The sequence below is a fragment of the Corvus hawaiiensis genome, chromosome 28, assembly GCF_020740725.1.
Source record: "Corvus hawaiiensis isolate bCorHaw1 chromosome 28, bCorHaw1.pri.cur, whole genome shotgun sequence".
In the NCBI taxonomy this organism is placed as follows: Eukaryota; Metazoa; Chordata; class Aves; order Passeriformes; family Corvidae; genus Corvus; species Corvus hawaiiensis.
The window spans coordinates 2,972,543-2,991,255 of record NC_063240.1 but is presented as its reverse complement, the minus strand read 5'-3'; the positions used below and the strand labels follow the sequence as shown (position 1 = coordinate 2,991,255).

At 50.3% G+C, this 18,713-nt stretch overlaps 1 protein-coding gene across 3 annotated transcripts; it reads left to right on the top strand.

Moving 5' to 3' along the window:
- Positions 1–369: 369 nt before the first annotated feature.
- MBD3 (methyl-CpG binding domain protein 3) lies at positions 370–16,735 on the top strand. 3 transcript variants are annotated; one of them, XM_048288040.1, is made up of 8 exons: positions 370–440; positions 4,723–4,779; positions 6,771–6,930; positions 9,027–9,164; positions 11,173–11,263; positions 12,156–12,333; positions 13,533–13,730; positions 14,878–16,735. In XM_048288040.1, the coding sequence occupies exons 1-7, from the start codon at positions 385–387 to the stop codon at positions 13,723–13,725; spliced, it is 873 nt and encodes a 290-aa protein (XP_048143997.1). In that variant the 5' UTR covers positions 370–384; the 3' UTR covers positions 13,726–13,730; positions 14,878–16,735. The 3 variants fall into 3 exon arrangements, with proteins under 3 accessions (XP_048143997.1, XP_048143998.1, XP_048143999.1); XM_048288041.1 differs by lacking the exon at positions 370–440 and adding an exon at positions 760–863; XM_048288042.1 differs by lacking the exons at positions 370–440; positions 4,723–4,779 and adding an exon at positions 768–863.
- The last annotated feature ends 1,978 nt before the right edge of the window (positions 16,736–18,713 follow it).

Below are 18,713 nucleotides of genomic sequence, written 5' to 3'. Positions count from 1 at the left end.
TCCCAAAGCTGGGGTTCCCAGGTGGGTATTCCTTGGCAGCGGGAGGCAGACACCTCTCCTGTCGGTACCACAGTGGGCAATTTGGCCACTGCAGCTGCAGTAGCTGTTGGTTTACACGCTTTCCTGAAGAACTTTTCATTGCTTTGTCTTCACTCCAGCTCCTCGTGTGCAGATTTTCCCCTTTTTTTGGGTTTTTTTTGGGGGGGGTGGTTTTTTGGTACGCTGCTGTTGCGCGGCACGAAGCCCGCGGACCCCCCGGGGGCAGCCCCAAAGGCGAGGGGCCGGTTCTCCCCCGGGGCTCCGGGCGGGTCCGCGTCCCCGGGGCGCGGGGCGGGGCCGGGGGTCGCGGGGCCGCCAGTGCGGCCGGGGCGGGCGCGGGGGAAGATGCCCAAAGCGGCGCTGCCGGGACACCGGGGGGGCCCGCGGCGCTCAGCGCTGGGGTAAGGCCGGGACCGCGGGGGTTCGCCGGGGGGAGCGGGGCTGAGAAAGGGGGGGTCCCACGTGGGGGTGGCGGGGGGAGGGACTATATGCGGGCGGAGGGATCCGGGCGCGGCGGGCGGTGGGAGGCGGGCGGTGGGTGGAAGGGGCGGGCGCGGAGCGGCGGGGGCGGGCGGAGGGAGCGGCGCGCACCGGGCGGCGGGAGCGGGGCCAGGGTCCGGCGGCGCCCGCGGGAACGGGACCGGGAGCGGGACCGGGACCGGGACCGGGAGCGGGACGAGCCGGGGCCGCGGCGCCGCCTCCCGGGGGCAGCGGGGAGCGCGGAAGAGCCGGCGGCGGGAGGAGAGCGCGGCGGCCGGGAAGAGCGGGAGGCGGCCGGAGCCAGGCGGGAGCGGGCCGGGAGGAGCCGCCATGGAGCGGAAGAGGTGGGAGCGCTCGGCGGGGCCGCCCCGGGCGCGGGGGGGGCCGCGGGAGGCCGGGCCGGGGCTGCAGCCACAGGTGGAGGGGAAGGGAGCGGGGAGCTGCCCCGGCGTAGCCGCGGGGGGGTCGGGGATGCTCGGCCCCCCCTCAGTGATGGGGGAGCGCCGTGAGGAGCCCCCGCGTCCCCTCAGAGCGGCTCATGCCCTGCGAACGCCCGGGGTTCTTTATTCTCAAATGAGCAGCCGGGGTGTTGTTTCTTCTTTCTCGGGGCTCGCTCTGCTGCTTTTTGGGTGTACTTAGGAATTTTGGGGAGGGAGCGTCGGCTGCTCGCGGTGGTGGCCCCGGGGGCTCGGGATGCGCCTTCCCGGGAGTGTGGCTGTGGGGGAGCACATGGCCCGGGAGCTGGAGGGTTTCTATTTATAGCCCTGCATGGCTCATATGGCTGTAGGTGGCCATATGGATCCTCCCCGCACCCGCGGGCTGAGGTGTGAAACTCGGGTCCAGCGGGAGCTGGGAACGCAGCAGGAGTTGTCCCTGTGTCCTCACCTGGCCCTGCTTGTCGGGAAAATCCATGCCATCAACTTCTGCATCTGTCACAGAATCCTCACAGGATGGCATCTCATTCCACCCCCTGCCATGGGCGGGGACACCTTCCACTGTCCCAGGCTGCTCCAAACCCGGTCCAGCCTGGCCTTGGACACTGCCAGGGATCCAGGGGCAGCCACAGCTTTAGCTTCAGGTTTCATTTTTAGAATCAGATTATGGTTGTGAGAAAAGGGTGAGTGAACCAGAAAATGCCATTTTCGAGAGCGTGAAGCTGATTCCGCTGCTGCAGCTCGGAGGCTGAGGGCAGGATGAGACCACCACCAGCAGCAGCTGAAAGCTTCCAAGATCCCTGTTTTTCCCAGAACTTGTTTGTAAAGTTGTAGTGTCAGAGCTGAACTTTAAAAAAAAAGGGGAGAGAGGAGAAGTAGCATGTTTTTATTCCCAAATTATTATGGGTTTTCCCTTTGTATCAATTTGGACAGAGATCAAAGGTAGACTAGAGCTTTATTGCGCTAGTTTTTGGTTTCTGTTGCATTTTGCATTACCTCAGAGTGGCAAATACAGGTGTGGCAGTTCAGTAATGCCTGTGCAAGTTCTGCCTGTTGTTTACCTGGGTGATTGTTCTGTCCAGCTCCCGGGGATCTACAGACACAGGGGGGGTTTGTGGAAAGCCCCCTGTGAGATGTGTGTGTGAGCCAGTCTCTGGCTGGAAATTACACCTTCCTCGAGGTGTGAGTACCTGGGCAGGTTTTTAAAACCAGTCCTCGAACCTCATCCTTAGGAGGGTTTCTGACTGATTTGGTGGGACTTGTGGGTTGGATTCAGAGTGAGCAGGAAAAATGCAGGATTTCAGGAAGAAAACTGTGTCAGGGATTTTGTCAAAGTGGCAGAGTTGTCTTTGAGAGAGTTTTGGCTCTCTTCAAACTCAGGGTTCCACACGGAGGAAGGAGAATTTAGTGCTGCTATGTGGGGCTCTTTTCTTCAGAGTGTTTTTCTCCTGAAGGTTTGATGACCAAGTGTCAGAAATTTGGGATCGCTGCTTGTCTCTGCCTCAGGTTGTTGACATCACTGTGCTGGGAAACTTCACACTCTTGTGTGAAACTTATTTTGTTGAGAATTCCTTACCTTTGCAGCACAAATGTAAGAAGTTGGAAGGGAATGTTTTTAACACTCCCCCAAGGATATTTTGATCTTTTCCAAAAAAAATTGTGGAGCAGAATGCTTTTACTGAGTCTGTACTTTGCTTTTCCTCTGGTGCTCTGGTTTGCCTGCAGGGAAGCTCATGATTTCTTCTCATGAGAAGGAAACGGCCTCAAGTTGCACCAGGAGGCGTTTACGTTGGGTATTAGGGAAATTTTTTTCATGGAAAGGATTGTAAAGGATTAGGACAGGCTGCCCAGGACAGTGGTAGAGTCATCATCCCTGGAAATGTTCACAAAACAAGTGGATGTGGCACTCGGGGACGTGGTTTAGTGGTGAACACGGTGGTGATGCTGGGGTGATGGTTGGATTTGATGATCTTAAAGGTCTTTTCCATCTGTAACAATTCCATGATGCCTGAGTTGAGCCCTACAGAATCATCTGGTTGTATTTGTGTTTGTCCCTGCATTACAGAGCTGCCACTTGGGCTCTTCTTTAGGGGTGTGATGCTTCTGGAAATTTGGGAGATTCTGTGTGTCTCGAAGTGCTTTGGGATTTTTGGGTTTTTTTTTTTGGTATGGTTGGAGTCCAAGTTGCTGAACGAAGACCCCCGCACCCCGTTGCCCTGCGGGGCAGGGAGCATCATCCCTTGGGAGCGTCATCCCTGCCACGTGCTTGGGACAGCCCCGGTGGGAAGGGGCAGGTCGGGTCCGAGGCTGCTCCAAGCGGAGCCCCGGGATGGGGCTGTGCATGTGTGAGGGTGTGGGGTGGGCTGTGGCAGCTGGAGGTGTCGCCCACCTGGTCTGGCATGGTTTTATGGCTGTGCCAGCCCATCCCAGCATAACCCAGCTGGAGTGTGGGACCCCGAGGCAGGGCTGGGTGTGGATGCTGCATCCAGGGATAACGTGAGGATGCTGCGAGAGAGACGCTGACAGTGGTGGGTTGTGCAGTGTCCTGGGGTCCCCATCTCCCTCGGAGCACTGTCGGGGGGTCCTGCAGCCCTCCAGGAACCCCTGGTGCCGGGATTTGCCTGGAGCAGAGCTGGGGAGAGAAGTGAGAGGAGGGAGCAATGGAAAGCAAGAAGGAGAATCACTTTGTGTTCTTCCCCTGCCCCATCCAGCGAGGAAACGAGGCTCTGAGTGTCTGCTTTCCATGACCCTTTTCCCCTGGGTTATTCCTGCCTCCGTTTCTTCCAGAGGAAGGCCGTGGCTGGGTTTGCTCGGGGTTTTTTTTTGTCTTTTGTCCCTTGCTTCCCAAGTTGTGCAGATCCTGTGCAGGCTAAATGGGAGAGCGGAGGGGAGGAGACTGTGATGAGGGAGGAGGGGAGAGGGCCTGGGCAGCCGCTCTCTCCTTAAGGATATAAGGCAGGAAACAAAGGGTGAGCTGCACATGGAGAGCAGGGGCACCTGGCAGGCCTGGCCCTTCAATGGGCTGCCCCGAACGCGGCTTAATCCGCACGGAGAAGTCTGGGAATGAGAGCCGGGGGTGGCTCGGGGTGGGTCCCAGCAGCCAGGTCTGTTTTGTTAGCGGGAGCCAGGCGGGCCGAGCGATAAAGCCCCGGAGCTGGTGATGGACGAGCATGTAAAATCCTTTGCAACTTGTAAACTCCTTTGCAACTTGGCCGTGTCCTTGTCTTTCACACTCGGGGAACTGTGACAGACCCTAATTTGGGAGCCCAGGATCAATCTAGGCTCGAAGCGTCGCTGCCTGGGGGGATGTTCCAGAGCAGAGGTTGGGGTTTGCAGCTTTGTACCAATATGTCTCATTTCTGGGCCTCTTTAAAATCTCTGTGCAAAACCAGGAGTTCAGGAGGAGTGGCAGGAGGTAAATTCTGTGTTTTGTGACATTTGAAGGGCGCCTTAACAGGGCTCAGAGTTCCGTGATGTTGGGGGAGTTTCTGTGTGTCCTGGTGTGCAGCCGGAATCCTGCTCGAGGTTTGGGTTCCTCTGGCTCCCCCCACACCTCTGACCCTCCCAGGTGTGTGTGGGTGCCCCAATGTCCTGCATGGTCCTGCCAGGGGGTCCCCAGGAGCTCCAGGGCACCCCACCCCTTCCTTTCTCTGTCACCTTTTGGTCATAGCTTTGCTCCCTGATCTGCTGTTGTCCCAGAGAGCCTGGGGATGATCCTGCCTTTTGCAAGACCTAATCAGAATAAAAGTTTTTCTTCTGAACATTTCAGTGCTTTTCCTTTGGGCCAAGCTTCCCCAGGAAGAGACAGGACTCTCAGTCACTTCAGGTGGGTTTTTTGAGACTCTGAGCAGCTTTTCAGTTCTTCATTGCAAAATGACCACAGCACATACTAAACACACAGAGATGGAGGGCTCTGTTCACTTAAAATCCTGTCTTTGACTGTACTGACTGTTCTGGAAGTTACTCTGCACTTAAATGCATTATTTTTAAACCTGCTAAGACACTAAACCCTAAATTGGAGCAGCAGATCTTGGAAGAGGAAGCAGTGCCATGTTCTTCATGCAGCAGGAGTTTCTCTTCCTGGCTTCACTGGCAGTGACAGCTCTGTCCTAAAGCTGCTGGAGTTGGTTATTCCTCTCTCTGGATTGAGGCAAATAACTCCCTTTATAGTTTGAAAAAGTGATTCACAAATCTGAGGCTGGACACAGGCTCTGTTCCTGGCTCCTTGGTCCTACTCTGTGTTGTCTCCTGACCCAAGTGCAGCTCCACAGGGTCCAGCTGAGGAATAACCAGTGAGGGAGTGTTTCCTCCTCTCCCTGCCCTCCAAAGATGGATTATTTTCCTCAGCTGGTTCGTTTGCATGAGCACTGGGCTGTGTGAGCAGTGGTGGTGGCAGGGAGGAGATCCAGGCAGGATAAGCAGCTTGGGAGCACTTGGAGCCAGGAGCTTCCTAAGCAGATGCTGTGTGGGATGACCACAACCTTTCAGTCTTAAGTCCTTTGAGAGACTTCTCCAAATTTCAGTTTTAGTATAATTTATATGAAATTTATCTCAGTTTTTGGAGAGCTTTTAATACTTTGATTCTTTCTGGGTTTAAGGGTTTTTTTAATGTATTTTTTTTTTCATGCACAGTCTTGACTTGGCCTAATTGCTTTGTCACTGTCCTATACCAGAAATTCTCTGCTTATGCTGGTTTTCCCCAAACAAAGCTTCAGGGCAGCAGACAAGATGTGAAAATAGACTTTTCTTCTGTTTTGTTTTGTCTCTGTTACGACCCTGGTGAGGTTGTCAGTATCTCACCAGTGTGAGATAAGGTGGTAACTGTCATTTTTGGTCTTAAAATGCCTTCCAGCCCATTAACCTGTGATAGTGTGATGGATATACAGGGAATGAGCTTCTCCTGGATGGGAGCTAGGATTGAATATGCAAGTTGCAAGGTGGAGCAAACCAGAAGTGAGAGTAATTGAGGGAATAAAGAGGTGTTATGATGCTCACTGAGAAGGTGAAGAATACTTGGTGCGTACTATCTGTACAGTCCTACACTGCAGCCATAGCACACTGGCTTATTTTTGCTTTATGAATAAAAAAATAGCTTATGATGTTGGATTACTTAAAAACACCCACAAAAAAACTCCAAACGAAACACCAATAAAGAGTTGGAATAATTTGTGCCTACTCTCCAGGTTGAGTCTTTGTGGAAACCCAGGTGTTACAGAAGAAACTCTTCCCTTTTGCCATTAAAGGAAAATTTTCCAGGTTTTGACCTTTATCTTTGCATCACTTTGTAATTCTTTGTTTTGCAGCTTGTCAGCAGTTAACTTCTGCTTTTCTCCTTTCCTGAAGTCTTCAGGACGCTACAAAAGACATAGAATCAAACCTGAATGTGCTGTTCAAGAGGCAGGGAGAGGAGACAAGGAGCATTTGTGGTGCTGGTCAAATGCAGCAGTCCTGGGAGAAGAAATTATACTTGAAAATGGGCATTTGCTATGAGAAACAACTGAATGAAAAGTGCATATGTGCTGAGATCCCCCCTGATGGTTATTGTGTGAATTATGCTACATGTGTTTACCTGATCTGAGTCTTCCTCTTGACATATAAAAACATTTTAACTTAATTTGTCTGTTCCACACGAGGAGGAGTTAATATGAAAGCAAAACCACGCATTTTAGAGTTGAATGTGAGCTTCATTCTTGAAAGTTCAGCACGTGTTTTTCAGGAAGGAAATAAAAATTCTCTCTCCTGAGTTGCACAGGCGCTGCTGTGGAAGTGCAGAGGGTTCTGGTTTCCCTCCATGGCTCTTTGGTGTGTTTTTTCCAGCCCCAGTGGGAAGAAGTTCCGGAGCAAGCCACAGCTGGCACGTTACCTGGGCAGCTCCATGGACCTGGGCACCTTCGACTTCCGCACAGGGAAAATGCTGATGAACAAGATGAACAAGAACAGGCAGAGGATGCGCTACGACTGCTCCAACCAAGCCAAAGTAAGACTGAGAGGCAGTGGCGCTTCCCCTCCCTGCTGTGGGACTGCCAGAGCAGTGTCTGGGAGAGAGGGAAAGTGAAGCATTTCATAACTGAAGTGTGAACTTGGAGTTGTGTCAGAACAGCTCTGTTGGTGGGGGTTGGACAAATCCCAGGGGGTTGGTGCCATGGAGGAGAGTTGTGGTACTGCTCAGCCTTCTGTGTAGAAGGGCAGGGAAGAGACTGTCACCTTCCTCAGTTGCCAGCACAAGGAAGGCATTGACCTCTGGGAATGAGTCCAGAGGAGCCCCTCTGCTCTGGAGCCAGGCTGGGAGAGCTGGGGGTGCTCACCTGGAGAGGAGAAGGCTCCAGGGAGAGCTCCGAGCCCCTTGCAGGGCCTAAAGGGGCTCCAGGAGAGCTGCAGAGGGACTGGGGACAAGGCACGGAGGGCCAGGACCCAGGGAATGGCTTCCCAGTGCCAGAGGGAAGGGCTGGATGGGATCTTGGGCAGGAATTGTTCCCTGGGAGGGTGGGCAGGCCCTGGCCCAGGGTGCCCAGAGCAGCTGGGGCTGCCCCTGGATCCCTGGCAGTGCCCAAGGCCAGGCTGGACATTGGGGCTTGGAGCAGCCTGGGACAGTGGGAGGTGTCCCTGCCCATGGCAGGGGTGGCACTGGATGGGCTTTGAGGTCCCTCCCAACCTAAACTGTTCCAGGATTCCCTGATCCCCCTCCTTGCAGTGTGAGCTCACCTCTAGCATGATCTCCTCTAGATCCCCACATCTCCTGGGGCTGTGCAGCGGCTCTGCCCTGCCCTGGCCTTTGGTTTAAGAGGAGAGGAGGGATGTGGGTCCGCAGGGATGAGGAGATGCTGCAGCTCCTGCCAGTGACTCCTTGGAGCTCTCCCAGGCTGTGCTGGTGACTCAGCTTTGGAATTGATGGAAGGGGAGGTGGCATTTGGGGCAAAAAACGGGAGAGGGAAGAGGACTGTGAGGCCTATTTGTAGAACAAAATAAAAGATTCTCTAGCTGGTAATTCAGATTGTTGAGGTGTAGTCAGGGTGGCAGTGGCAGGCTCCCTGTCTGGATTGATTGTCCCAAGTCATTCCTAAGCATCTTCATCGGATGCTAAAATCTTTCTCAGAACCCCAAAGCTGCTGTCCATGCACCTAAACACCAAATGTGGAAAAGGTACAATGCTCATTTTTGAAATACATCAGCCAGTCAAGAATCATCATCACGAGAGTGCTGGGAACATTTCTTGCAGCCCTGGGTGCTGCAGTGATATTTTGAGACCTGCCTTGAGGCAGAGACCAGCAGCTCACACACCTCTCAGGCTAAAAATTCTGCCCAAAACTCTCAATAAATGTACAAATGTTATCACTGGCTTCTGAATGGATTAGCACCCAGATGGTTCAGAATTATATTTGTCCTGAATACATCTTTTCTGCATCTCATGAATAAATCTGTGAAGCAGAAGTGGTGTTTGCATCCCCGAGAACAAAGTGTGTCCTACAGCCATTCCAAGAGTTGTGTGTTAGATTTTGGGGATGAGGAGCAGTCTTCCTATGCTCTCCCTAACAGAAAATGCAGTTGTGTAGTGCAAAATTGATCATGAGCTTCATTAAAAGCTGAGCTTTGTTCAGAACCAAAGGTAAAAAAAGGGATTCAGCCTCCAGCTGTGTTGGTTTGTTTATTGGTCACAAGTGGATTTAAAAGGAATGGTTTGGAGTGGTTTCTGGATTCAGAAAGCAGCCTCTAAATTCCTGTCTGTAATGTTTTTATTTTTTAAAAAATACTGTGTTGTAATCCTCTGTTTTAGTGATTACACGTGGCTTCTTCTGACTCCTAAAGTCATTAAAAATGGGAGTAAAACTGATGGGTATGAACTAGAATGGGAGGAGGCTGCTATGTTAAACAGAATGAGTGGAAAACTTTGATAGGTCTAGGGCAAGATTTGAATTTAGTTATGCATTTTTAGCAGCCTAACTTGTATAACTTGAGATCAGACAAGATTTCAAGCCCAGGAACTGTTCCTTGCTGCACATCTTCGTGGCTGTAGTAGCATTTCAGCAAATTGAAACTATTTTTGTGGGCTTTTCCTTTTCTTTTTGCTTGAAACAGGGCAAGCCTGATTTGAACACAGCCCTGCCTGTGAGACAGACAGCCTCTATCTTCAAGCAGCCCGTCACAAAGATCACAAACCACCCCAGCAACAAGGTGAAGAGTGACCCCCAGAAAGCTGTGGACCAGCCCAGGCAGGTAAGGCTGAGAAACTCCTGGATTTGCTACTGGGAGGATCCCAAAATAATCTGCTTCAATTGTGTGATGCTGAACAAATACTTCCTGGCAGTTCCTGATCTCTGACACTTCAGAAAAACCTGGTCTTTCAGAAGCAGTGGCTTGCAGGGCCCCCAGCTCGTACATCAGAACAAGCCCCATTGCCAGTCTCTAGCTATGGGCTCTGTGCCCTGGGATTTATAAACTCCAGCCTTTGGCTAGATCACAGTTCTGGGGTAGCTAAACTTGAATTTCCTTAATGCTGAAATTAAATGTTATCTACAAAATTATTCAGACATTGTAACCACTTCAGGGGACACTTAGGTTTAGAATCACTGTCAAACGTTGTGATTGTGTAAGAATTGCGTGTTCCATTAAATCCATGTTCCTGCGCAGACCCCATCCAATGTGGTGTTACTCTGCCAGTAGAAGATCATAAATTCACTTAGAATGTCATTATTAATACAAAATCAAAGCGTTTTTCTTACCGTAATGTGTATTTGCAAGCAAGAGTACACACCAAAATTAAAGGCAAGGGTGCTCAGGACAAGGAGAGGCCCTGGTAAAATAAGCTGTACTGGTTGGAACACTGGCAGCCTTTTCTGAAAACTTCAAGAACCACATTTTGAAGGCAGTTTTTAAGAATTACATAAACCTAGTTCAACTTGAACCTCCAGGTGTGAGGTAGAATTTACCTGAAATGGACTTGGGTGGGATTTTTTGGTGGTTGGGGTGGGTTTTTCTCTGTTTTTTAAGCAGGCTGGCAGGGACTTACCATGGTTTCCTAGGGAAGTAGAACCTGTATGTTCACAGTGTTGTTATTCCTGCAGTTTTTATAGTTAAGGCAGCAAAAGAGAACACTCAAGATAAAATTCCCTCTCCAAATTCTGAGCTGGATTTGTGTTCCTGTTTAAGATACTTTACTGGACTGCAGAATATTTCAACTTTTGCTCAGCAGACTCCGGATGTTTCTGCAAAACTTGAAAGCAGTGCCAAGTCCCATCATGCACTGGCTTAAAAATCCCAGAATCCCAGAATTCTTGGGGGCTCGAAGGGATCTTAAAAATTATCCCATTCCACCCTCCTGCCATGGGCAGGGATACCTTCCACTATCCCAGGTTGCTCCAAGCCCCGGCCAGCCCGGCCTTGGGCACTGCCAGGGCGGGGGCAGCCCCAGCTGCTCTGGGTAACAAAAAAAAATCACCTGTTTGAAAGGCTAGAGAACAGGCAGCCTGTGCTTGGGCTGTGCCCTCATTCTCCTTTTTGGAAAAGTCACGTGGGGTCAGTTGCACTTGGATTTTGACAGGCAGGAAAAGGGGGTGGGATGTGCCTGGAGTGTTTGAGGTGAATTCTTGATTTCTCAAAACCTTGATAAAAATGTGGTTTTTTGCAAGATAGTTGATCCTCCAGCTATTCAGTGATCACCCTCCTGCACCAGGTGCAGAGTTGAAGGTGTAGCAAGGTGATGTATTTGGCTTTCTACCAAACCAGACATTCAGGTGCCTTTAAGCTTGGGGAGAGCCTGTGACTCAAAATCTGGTAAAGAACAGACACAGGGGAAAGGACTAAACTGATGGAGAAGAAGAAAATAATAATTTACCTTGAACAGAGTTCTTGCATTCCTTAACTTTCTGTGGGCTATGTAGGAGAGAAATAGGGTGTAAAAAAGGCTGTCTCACACTGTGGGCTCGTAGCTGAGGTCAGCAAGCCTGGCCTTGATGCTGCAGCTCAGAGCAGGGAAGGTACCAGGCCCTGGAAGAAAAGAGAGTTTTTCAAGGCAGCAGACTGGTACAGAGGAGTTGTGGGGCTGATTGGCAACGAGGATTGTTCCTGCTGTTGGATGTGGCACGTCCCTTCTGTGGTAAATCCACACTAAACTGTCCCCAGCACTGCTGTTCCCTCTCTGCACAGGAGCAGGGATTTTGTGGAGTTGTCAGTTCTGTTTCTGGTTGTGCCAACAACCACCAGTAACCACCTGCTTTGACTGCAGCTCTTCTGGGAGAAGAAGCTGAGTGGACTGAATGCCTTTGACATTGCAGAAGAGCTGGTGAAAACAATGGACCTTCCCAAAGGGCTGCAAGGTAATCAGAGGGTGCCCCTCACTTAGGGCTGGCATTTTGGCACCTGGCAGCAGTGAGTGAAGGTGCTGAGGATGAGCTCCCTGTTCCCAGAGCCTGGCAGGGCCGTGGCCATTCCTGCTGCAGCAGGAGCTGTAGTGCTTTGCCTGGGGGCCCCAGTGCCCTTTGTTCTGAGGAAACACTGAAGCAAAGCTTCTCAGCTTTTGGGGGGATTCACCTTCCAGAAACAGCAGAGTGTCCCAGAATGCTGTTTGGGTTTGGGTTGGAAGGGACCCTGAATCTCATCCAGTGCCACCCCTGCCATGGGCAGGGACACCTCCCACTGTCCCAGGCTGCTCCCAGCCCCAATGTCCAGCCTGGCCTTGGGCACTGCCAGGGATCCAGGGGCAGCCCCAGCTGCTCTGGGCACCCTGGGCCAGGGCCTGCCCACCCTCCCAGGGAACAATTCCTGCCCAAGATCCCATCCAGCCCTGCCCTCTGGCACTGGGAAGCCATTCCCTGGGTCCTGGCCCTCTGAGCCCTTGTCCAAAGTCCTTTTCCAGCTCTCTTGGAGCCCTTTAGGCTCTGGAAGGGGCTTTGAGGTCTCCCTGGAGCCTTCTCTTCTCCAGGTGAGCACCCCCAGCTCTGAGCCTTGTTCGAGCAGAATGGAAGCATCTCCCCAATGTGGTGGTTTTTATTATCTTCTGGTTGTAACAGAACGAGGAACTGCTCTAAGTTTAAATACCCTTGGAGAGCTGCACAGGTGCTGTTGGAAGCATTTAGGTCTGGGATTTATGTCGTGTGAGCTTTCAAACTGACAGCCTGTGCTTTGCCATTAAAATTTCATTCCCATTGTCCTGATTTCCCACTCCCTGCCTGGGGCAGTGCTGCTTATGGATTTCCCTCCCCCTCGCAGGGGTTGGCCCCGGCTGCACGGACGAGACTCTGCTCTCTGCCATCGCCAGTGCCCTGCACACCAGCACCATGCCCATTACTGGCCAGCTCTCTGCAGCCGTGGAGAAGAACCCTGGGGTGTGGCTGAACACCTCGCAGCCTCTCTGCAAAGCCTTCATGGTGACAGATGAAGATATCAGGTATGAACTGGAAGTAGCACTTGCTGTCCTGGAACCAGGTTCCTTATGCTCAAACAGTGCTTTGCTTTTCTTTCTAAAGGTCTGATGGAGCGCTGTGGCTTGGGAATTAATTTGAATGGCTCTCTAGCAATAGAGTAGACAAAAGTTGTCACATTAAGCTGTCATGTGCTTAAAGCCCATTTTTTTTCATTTTGGCCATGCTCAGGTACTCTGGAGTTTCAGGCTCACGATTGTTTTTCATGTCAAAGTTTCCTTTTATTGACAAAAGTGTCTGAGTTGGGGTAGCCTTGACTGAGGCACCTCAGAGCAGAGATGGGATTGGAGAAATCCTCAACAGTGGGATTGGGTTCTCTTCACCTTCCTCTGTGTCAGTAAATGAATTAAATAAAATTTATGGATTGACCAAAGGCAAGCCCTGCCTGCTGTGGCGGCAGGGAACAAAGATGCAGTTTATTCTGCTATAGGTTGCTTTAGTAGTGAAATATTGTTAAATCAGGACTGGTCAAACTCAGCTTTAAGTTTTTGATGGAGAACTGAACATACCAAGGGCCTGCAGCATGCAATTTGCATTCATTAAGTGTTTAAAGGCAGTCCTTGCTTTGACTGCTTGATAAATCTTTTGGAATTGCAGGATGACTTTTCTGTGCTTGATTTAGACATAAATGACCAGGAAAAACAGTCAGTTTATAACTTTGATGTCCTGTGGCTGAGCTGAAATAGGAGCCCCATGAGCCACTGATTGTTGATCACTTCTTTGCTGTGACTTTGACTTCTTAGGGTTGGGGCTCAAAAGGAAAATGAGCAGAAAGAAGTGGCCTGAAACTTAATCTTCTCCAGTCTTATTTTTGAAAGCCTGTGCAGGGTAGGCTGACTTGTTAGATATTAGTACTCGGAGTTAAAAATTAGCAATAGGCTAAAGAAAAAAAAGTCAGTTGCTAGATGAGCCAAACTTCAGCCAGAAATCAACAGATGCAGGACTCAGGATAGAGAATACTGGACAAATTTTTAAAGTGTTTTTCATCTTCACTTCCAGTGCAATGCCAGGCGGGGTTTCTTTGGGGTTTTTTTTGTTTTACAATGGAGTTCTTAGAGGCCTTTTGCAGTCCGTGCTTGTCTGGTGCTGGAGGGGACTGGAGACTCTTTTCCCTTGGCAAAGGCAGCCTTGGGGGCTGATGCTGGGTGTCCCTTGTGTTGGGCAGGAAGCAGGAGGAGCTGGTGCAGCAGGTGAGGAAGAGGCTGGAGGAGGCCCTGATGGCCGACATGCTGGCCCACGTGGAGGAGATCGCCAGGGATGGGGAGCCTCCCTCGGAGAAAGAAGGAGCAGAGGAGGAAGGAGAAGAAGAGGAGGAGGAGGAGGAGCAGGACCATGACCAGGAGATGGAGAATGTATAGTCCAGGTAAGGTGATAGTGCTGTGTCTCACCTTAAACACTGGGGACAGGGAGATTTTGGGAGGAATCTTAAATATTGATGAATCTTTGCTTTTTAGCCTGTGCTTTGAAAGGTGTGGTGGCCTTGGGTCAGGAATGGGGAGGTGGGTGTGAGACCCCACCTGCAGAGCTGCCCCAGCCCTGGGGAACAACATCAGGAGCACGGGGAGCTGCTGGAGCCACTCCAGAGGAGGCCACGGAGCTGCCCCAAGGGCTGGAGCCCCTCTGCTCTGGAGCCAGGCTGGGAGAGCTGGGGGTGCTCACCTGGAGAGGAGAAGGCTCCAGGGAGAGCTCCGAGTCCCTTGCAGGGCCTAAAGGGGCTCCAGGAGAGCTGCAGAGGGACTGGGGACAAGGCATGGAGGGCCAGGACCCAGGGAATGGCTTCCCAGTGCCAGAGGGCAGGGCTGGATGGGATCTTGGGCAGGAATTGTTCCCTGGGAGGGTGGGCAGGTCCTGGCACAGGGTGCCCAGAGCAGCTGGGGCTGCCCCTGGATCCCTGGCAGTGCCCAAGGCCAGGCTGGACATTGGGGCTGGGAAGGGTCTGGAGCACCAGGAGTGGCTGAGGGAGCTGGGAAAGGGGCTCAGCCTGGAGAAAAGGAGGCTCAGAGTTCAGCCCCAGCTGTCTCAGCCTGTCTCCATAGGAAGGGTTCTCCAGCCCTAGGATCAGCTTAGTGCCCTCCTCTGGAGGCTCTGAGACAAGAATCAAGAATGTGGTGGGGGGGAAAAAAGGGACTTTTTAGGATGAATAGCAGAAGAGCTCCTTTGGAGGGAATGGGGATTTCAGGTAGGAGGAAGATTGATTTTTTTAAGCAATCCTTGGAGCCTGAAGGTTCATTATAATGTGTGATCTGCTTGGCTTTTGGGAGATCCCATCTTACACCTGGGCCCTTTTTTCCCCATTTTCCTGTATCACCAACAGTAGCTTTATTTGGACAGTGAATACCTTGAATTCCTTTCTGCTATCGAGGTCTGTCAACAGGCAGGAGCAGAACAGACTGCTGCAGGTGAAATCCAGGAGATAAGGACATGGATGTGTTGTGACAGGGGGATTTCTTCTTATAAGAAAAGATATAAAAATTCTTTTTGACTTGCAAGTTATTTTTTTCCTCTTTCAGGGAGTTCCATCAGAGAATTCCCAGTATAAACCCACTCAGCAGGGTCAGCACAACCATTCACAGAGCCAGGAGTGCACCACCAGTCCAGCTGTACCCCAGAGCCTTTGGATGGACTTCAGGAAACGTGGAAGCTGAGGGTTCATTCATTGCTGGGGACTTTGGCAGATGGAACTTGACTAAACTCTACTCCCTTTCCTTTTTCTAAAGGGGTAGGGTGATTGGCAATGCAAAAGTGGGAGGGGATAAAGGAATATCACATGGTGGGAGGGAAAATCCTAGGAACTGAATTTGCTGGCTCTTTTTTTATTTCTTTTTTTTTGGTGTTATTTTTTGTGGGTCAGTGCTGGGTGATACGTTTTTAAGCTTTTCTATCAAAGTACTTTTAATGACCCACAGAAACAATTTTCTCTCTAACCTGAGGGAGGGAGATGCTGTTTCACTCCTTGGCTACTCTGCTGTGGGCTACCTGTTTGTACCTGACTGTAGGGAGGTCATTTCATGTCGTCAGTGGTTCATTCCATGTGTGAATTCCAGTCACTGAATTGCCATTTCCTCACAAGACCACATTGGTCTTGGAAGTGTAGTCTCAGAGCTGAGCTGCCAATGCCTCTGCCACCTGAGCTTGGGTGAGGAGGGGAAGTTGCACTCGAGGACTTGGGCTGCCAGCTCTGGGAATTGGGGATTTTGGTTATTCCACACCACGGTTTGGATACAGAGCTGTGTGTGTCCAGACATCCTGAACAGAGTCTTGGAGGCAAATATACCCAACCTGAGGTATATTTTACTTGGGTTTAAGTCCAGTCAGAAGGACTTTCTCAACTGGGGATGGAAGGATGACTCATTTCTGACTGATAATGAGGAAAACTTCCTCCTTTTTCTCTTCTGGTGCCAAGAACCTGCCCTCTGTTCCTCTGTGTGGAGGGAAGGGGATCCATTCCAACAGGTGTGGCTACACACCTGCTTTTGTGTGCAGTAATGTTCTGACCTCTTTAAAAAAAAAAAAAGGAAAGGAAAAAGGTTGATTTTTCTATGATTGATATCTAAAAAACGAATTTAAAGCTTTTTATTAAGTATTGAATCTTTCTTATTTGCATGTGCAGTGAAGTGACCAGCATTTTGTGTCAAAAATTGGACTGATGTGAAACCTGCCTTAATGTGTTTATAAGTATTTGGCTTCACCATGGGTACCTTGATTGATTCCTCAGTCTCTTCCAGTACATCTTTGAGCATATTGGGGTAACTTGTGGCTAAAAATGGATTTCTCTGGGAAGGGAGACAAGGAGAGGGGAGAAGATGAGAGTTGGTAGCTTGGGGAATGTGTTGACTGGGTTGCAAAATTTATTTTAGTCTTAGGGTATCCATTGCATAATCTGTGTGTGGACGTCTTGGCTGAGAGAACACTACAAAGTGGTGGATTAAATATTGTGCCACCAACCAATTGTACAAGTTGTTGGTATCCCATAACTTGGGGAAGAAAGTAGCTCCCAGAGCCTTTATTGTGTGAGAAAGATTAGCAGGAACAGCCAGGGGCCAGGGAATTGCCTTGGGGAGTAGTGCAGCTTCGTGATCCCTGAAAAATATCCCTTGCCAAAGTGATTGATCCTGTTCGCACTCTTTTCTTAAAGGTTTGAAAACACAGACTTGGTTGATATTGCTCATTTGAGTACTGCAAGGAGACTGAATTGTACTCTGCTGCTGCTCTGCCAGGTGCTGCTTTGGGGAGCTTTACCTGGCACTGCAGGCAGCAACCATTATTTTCCTTTCTGAACAGTCTGTTACAGTTATTACTCTGTAAATCTGTCCTCTTGTAAGTCATGGTGTTGAATTAAATGTTTCTCACAAAGAAAAGGTTCTTCTAGTCTGCCTCAAGCCCTTACCTGGAGTTTTGTGCTCTGCCCTTTCCACTTCTCCCAGTGGAGATGCTCTGGGGGTTCTGTTGAAGTCCATGCTGAGATTTGGATCTTGAATCTGGGGAATGCGGAGGAAAACTTGAAGAAAGCAGTTCATTCTTGCTGCAGAATCCTCTCCTGTGCCCTCAGCAAGGGAGAGGCTGCCAGGGTGTCCCATCTCTTGGGCAGGTTGGTGATAGAGTCACAGAATTGTTAAGGTGGGAAAAGATCTTTAAGATAATAAAGTCCAACCATCAGCCCAGCACCACCACATTCACCACTAAACCGTGTCCCCAGGTGCCACATCCACACTGCTTTTGAACGCTGCCAGGGGTGGTGACTCCACCACTGCCCTGGGCAGGGTAACTCTGTCTGTGAAAAAACTAAATAAATAAAATTCCTACTATCCAATGTAAAGCTCTCCTGACTCAACTTGAGTCTATTCCCATATGGCCCTTTGAAGCTCAGTGCCAGCAGTTCACATCCCACACCAGAGGTGTCCTTGTGGCCAGAGCAATCTTGTTCAGATGCTGTGTCTTTTTTAAAATTTGTTTCATATCTGGTGGTGTCTTCATCTACTTTTACTTGAATCTAAACCTACCCTAAGTGTAGGTAGAACCAAACACCAGTGATTGAGATCTTGACACTCATATTTTGACACACTGAATATCAGGTTTAAATTGCTGCCAACTCTCTTGTTTTCCCCCCCACTGCTTTCCCTGTCCAGCTCTCTTCCCTTCAGTTTACAAAGTTTATTTATGTTTTCATTGATATGGAGGAGTTGCTTGTGCAAAGTGCCAGAAAGGGGCTCAGGACTCCTCTCACAGCCAAACAAAGTGAAGTAACTTTGCCTGCTCACCAAGGTAAGGAAAACAAGCGTTTCTTTTCACTGACCGTGATGTCATTTTCACGTTGCTGCAATAACAACTGGATTAGTTTGTCTTAGCTCTGGACATAACTGACAGGCCGAAAGTGTCTGCCATCATCAAATCTATCCCCAGGGTGGAGAAAGCAGCTTGCTTGAGATATAACTTGTTAAGCATGTGATCAGTAAATAATGTACTTAAAAGCAGGTGAGTGGAATTGAGGCAAAGCTTGTATTTCATTAATTAATATCCTCTTCTGCATAGGATGTTGGTGGCTACAGTTTTTTCCTCTCCACTTTGTTTTACAAACTTAAAGATTTAAAGGGAATGTCATTTTCCTGCTGTTTGGGGAGTGTTATTTCTACTGAATTCTAGCTGGATGAAATTTTGTGCAAGCCATAGGATGAATTGGAATGGATATTGGTGCAGTCTGGATTTGGCCAGCAGAGCTCTTGGAGGTGGTTCTGCCCAGGAAAAGTTGGCTCGATTCACATCTGAAATTGAACTTGCTGAACTGGCTGTTGAGCAAGGAAAGGGAGGAGTTGTGTTGCTTGTAAACTGAGCACACCAGGAAGGGAAGACAGTCGGGGATGCCCTGGCTGGACTCTGGGAATGCAGGCATGTTAAACCCTGCCTCGGGGGCTCTGATGTCATGGCTGAGAGTTTGGGTTGGAAAGGACCTTAAAGCCCATCCCATCCCACCCCTGCCATGGGCAGGGACACCTCCCACTGTCCCAGGCTGCTCCAAGCCCCAATGTCCAGCCTGGCCTGGGACACTGCCAGGGATCCAGGGGCAGCCCCAGCTGCTCTGGGCACCCTGGGCCAGGGCCTGCCCACCCTCACAACCAAGAATTCCTTCCCAGTATCCCATCTAAATACTCGTTGCTGCTCTGTGGGATATGAATGAAGCAGGACGCCTGGAAGGACTCCTGAGTCATGTGCTTTTGTCTTGCTTTAAGGAGGGACCATTCTGTCTGGACTGATACTCCTGGTCCTTGGAAAGAGCGTGGGATAATGTGTTTAAAGGGGGAGGAGGCAGGAGAATGTTTAATGAAGAAAAAGTATTTTTGGTAATAACTCT

What these genes read in the sequence shown, in the direction of transcription:
- MBD3 (XM_048288040.1), top strand. Translation starts at nt 385, where the DNA reads ATGCCCAAAGCGGCGCTGCCGGGACACCGGGGGGGCCCGCGGCGCTCA. An exon ending in CCGCGGCGCTCAGCGCTGGG is followed by an intron (nt 441 to 4,722) that starts GTAAGGCCGGGA and finishes TGAACATTTCAG; the next exon opens with TGCTTTTCCTTTGGGCCAAG. An exon ending in CCTTCCCAAAGGGCTGCAAG is followed by an intron (nt 11,264 to 12,155) that starts GTAATCAGAGGG and finishes TCCCCCTCGCAG; the next exon opens with GGGTTGGCCCCGGCTGCACG.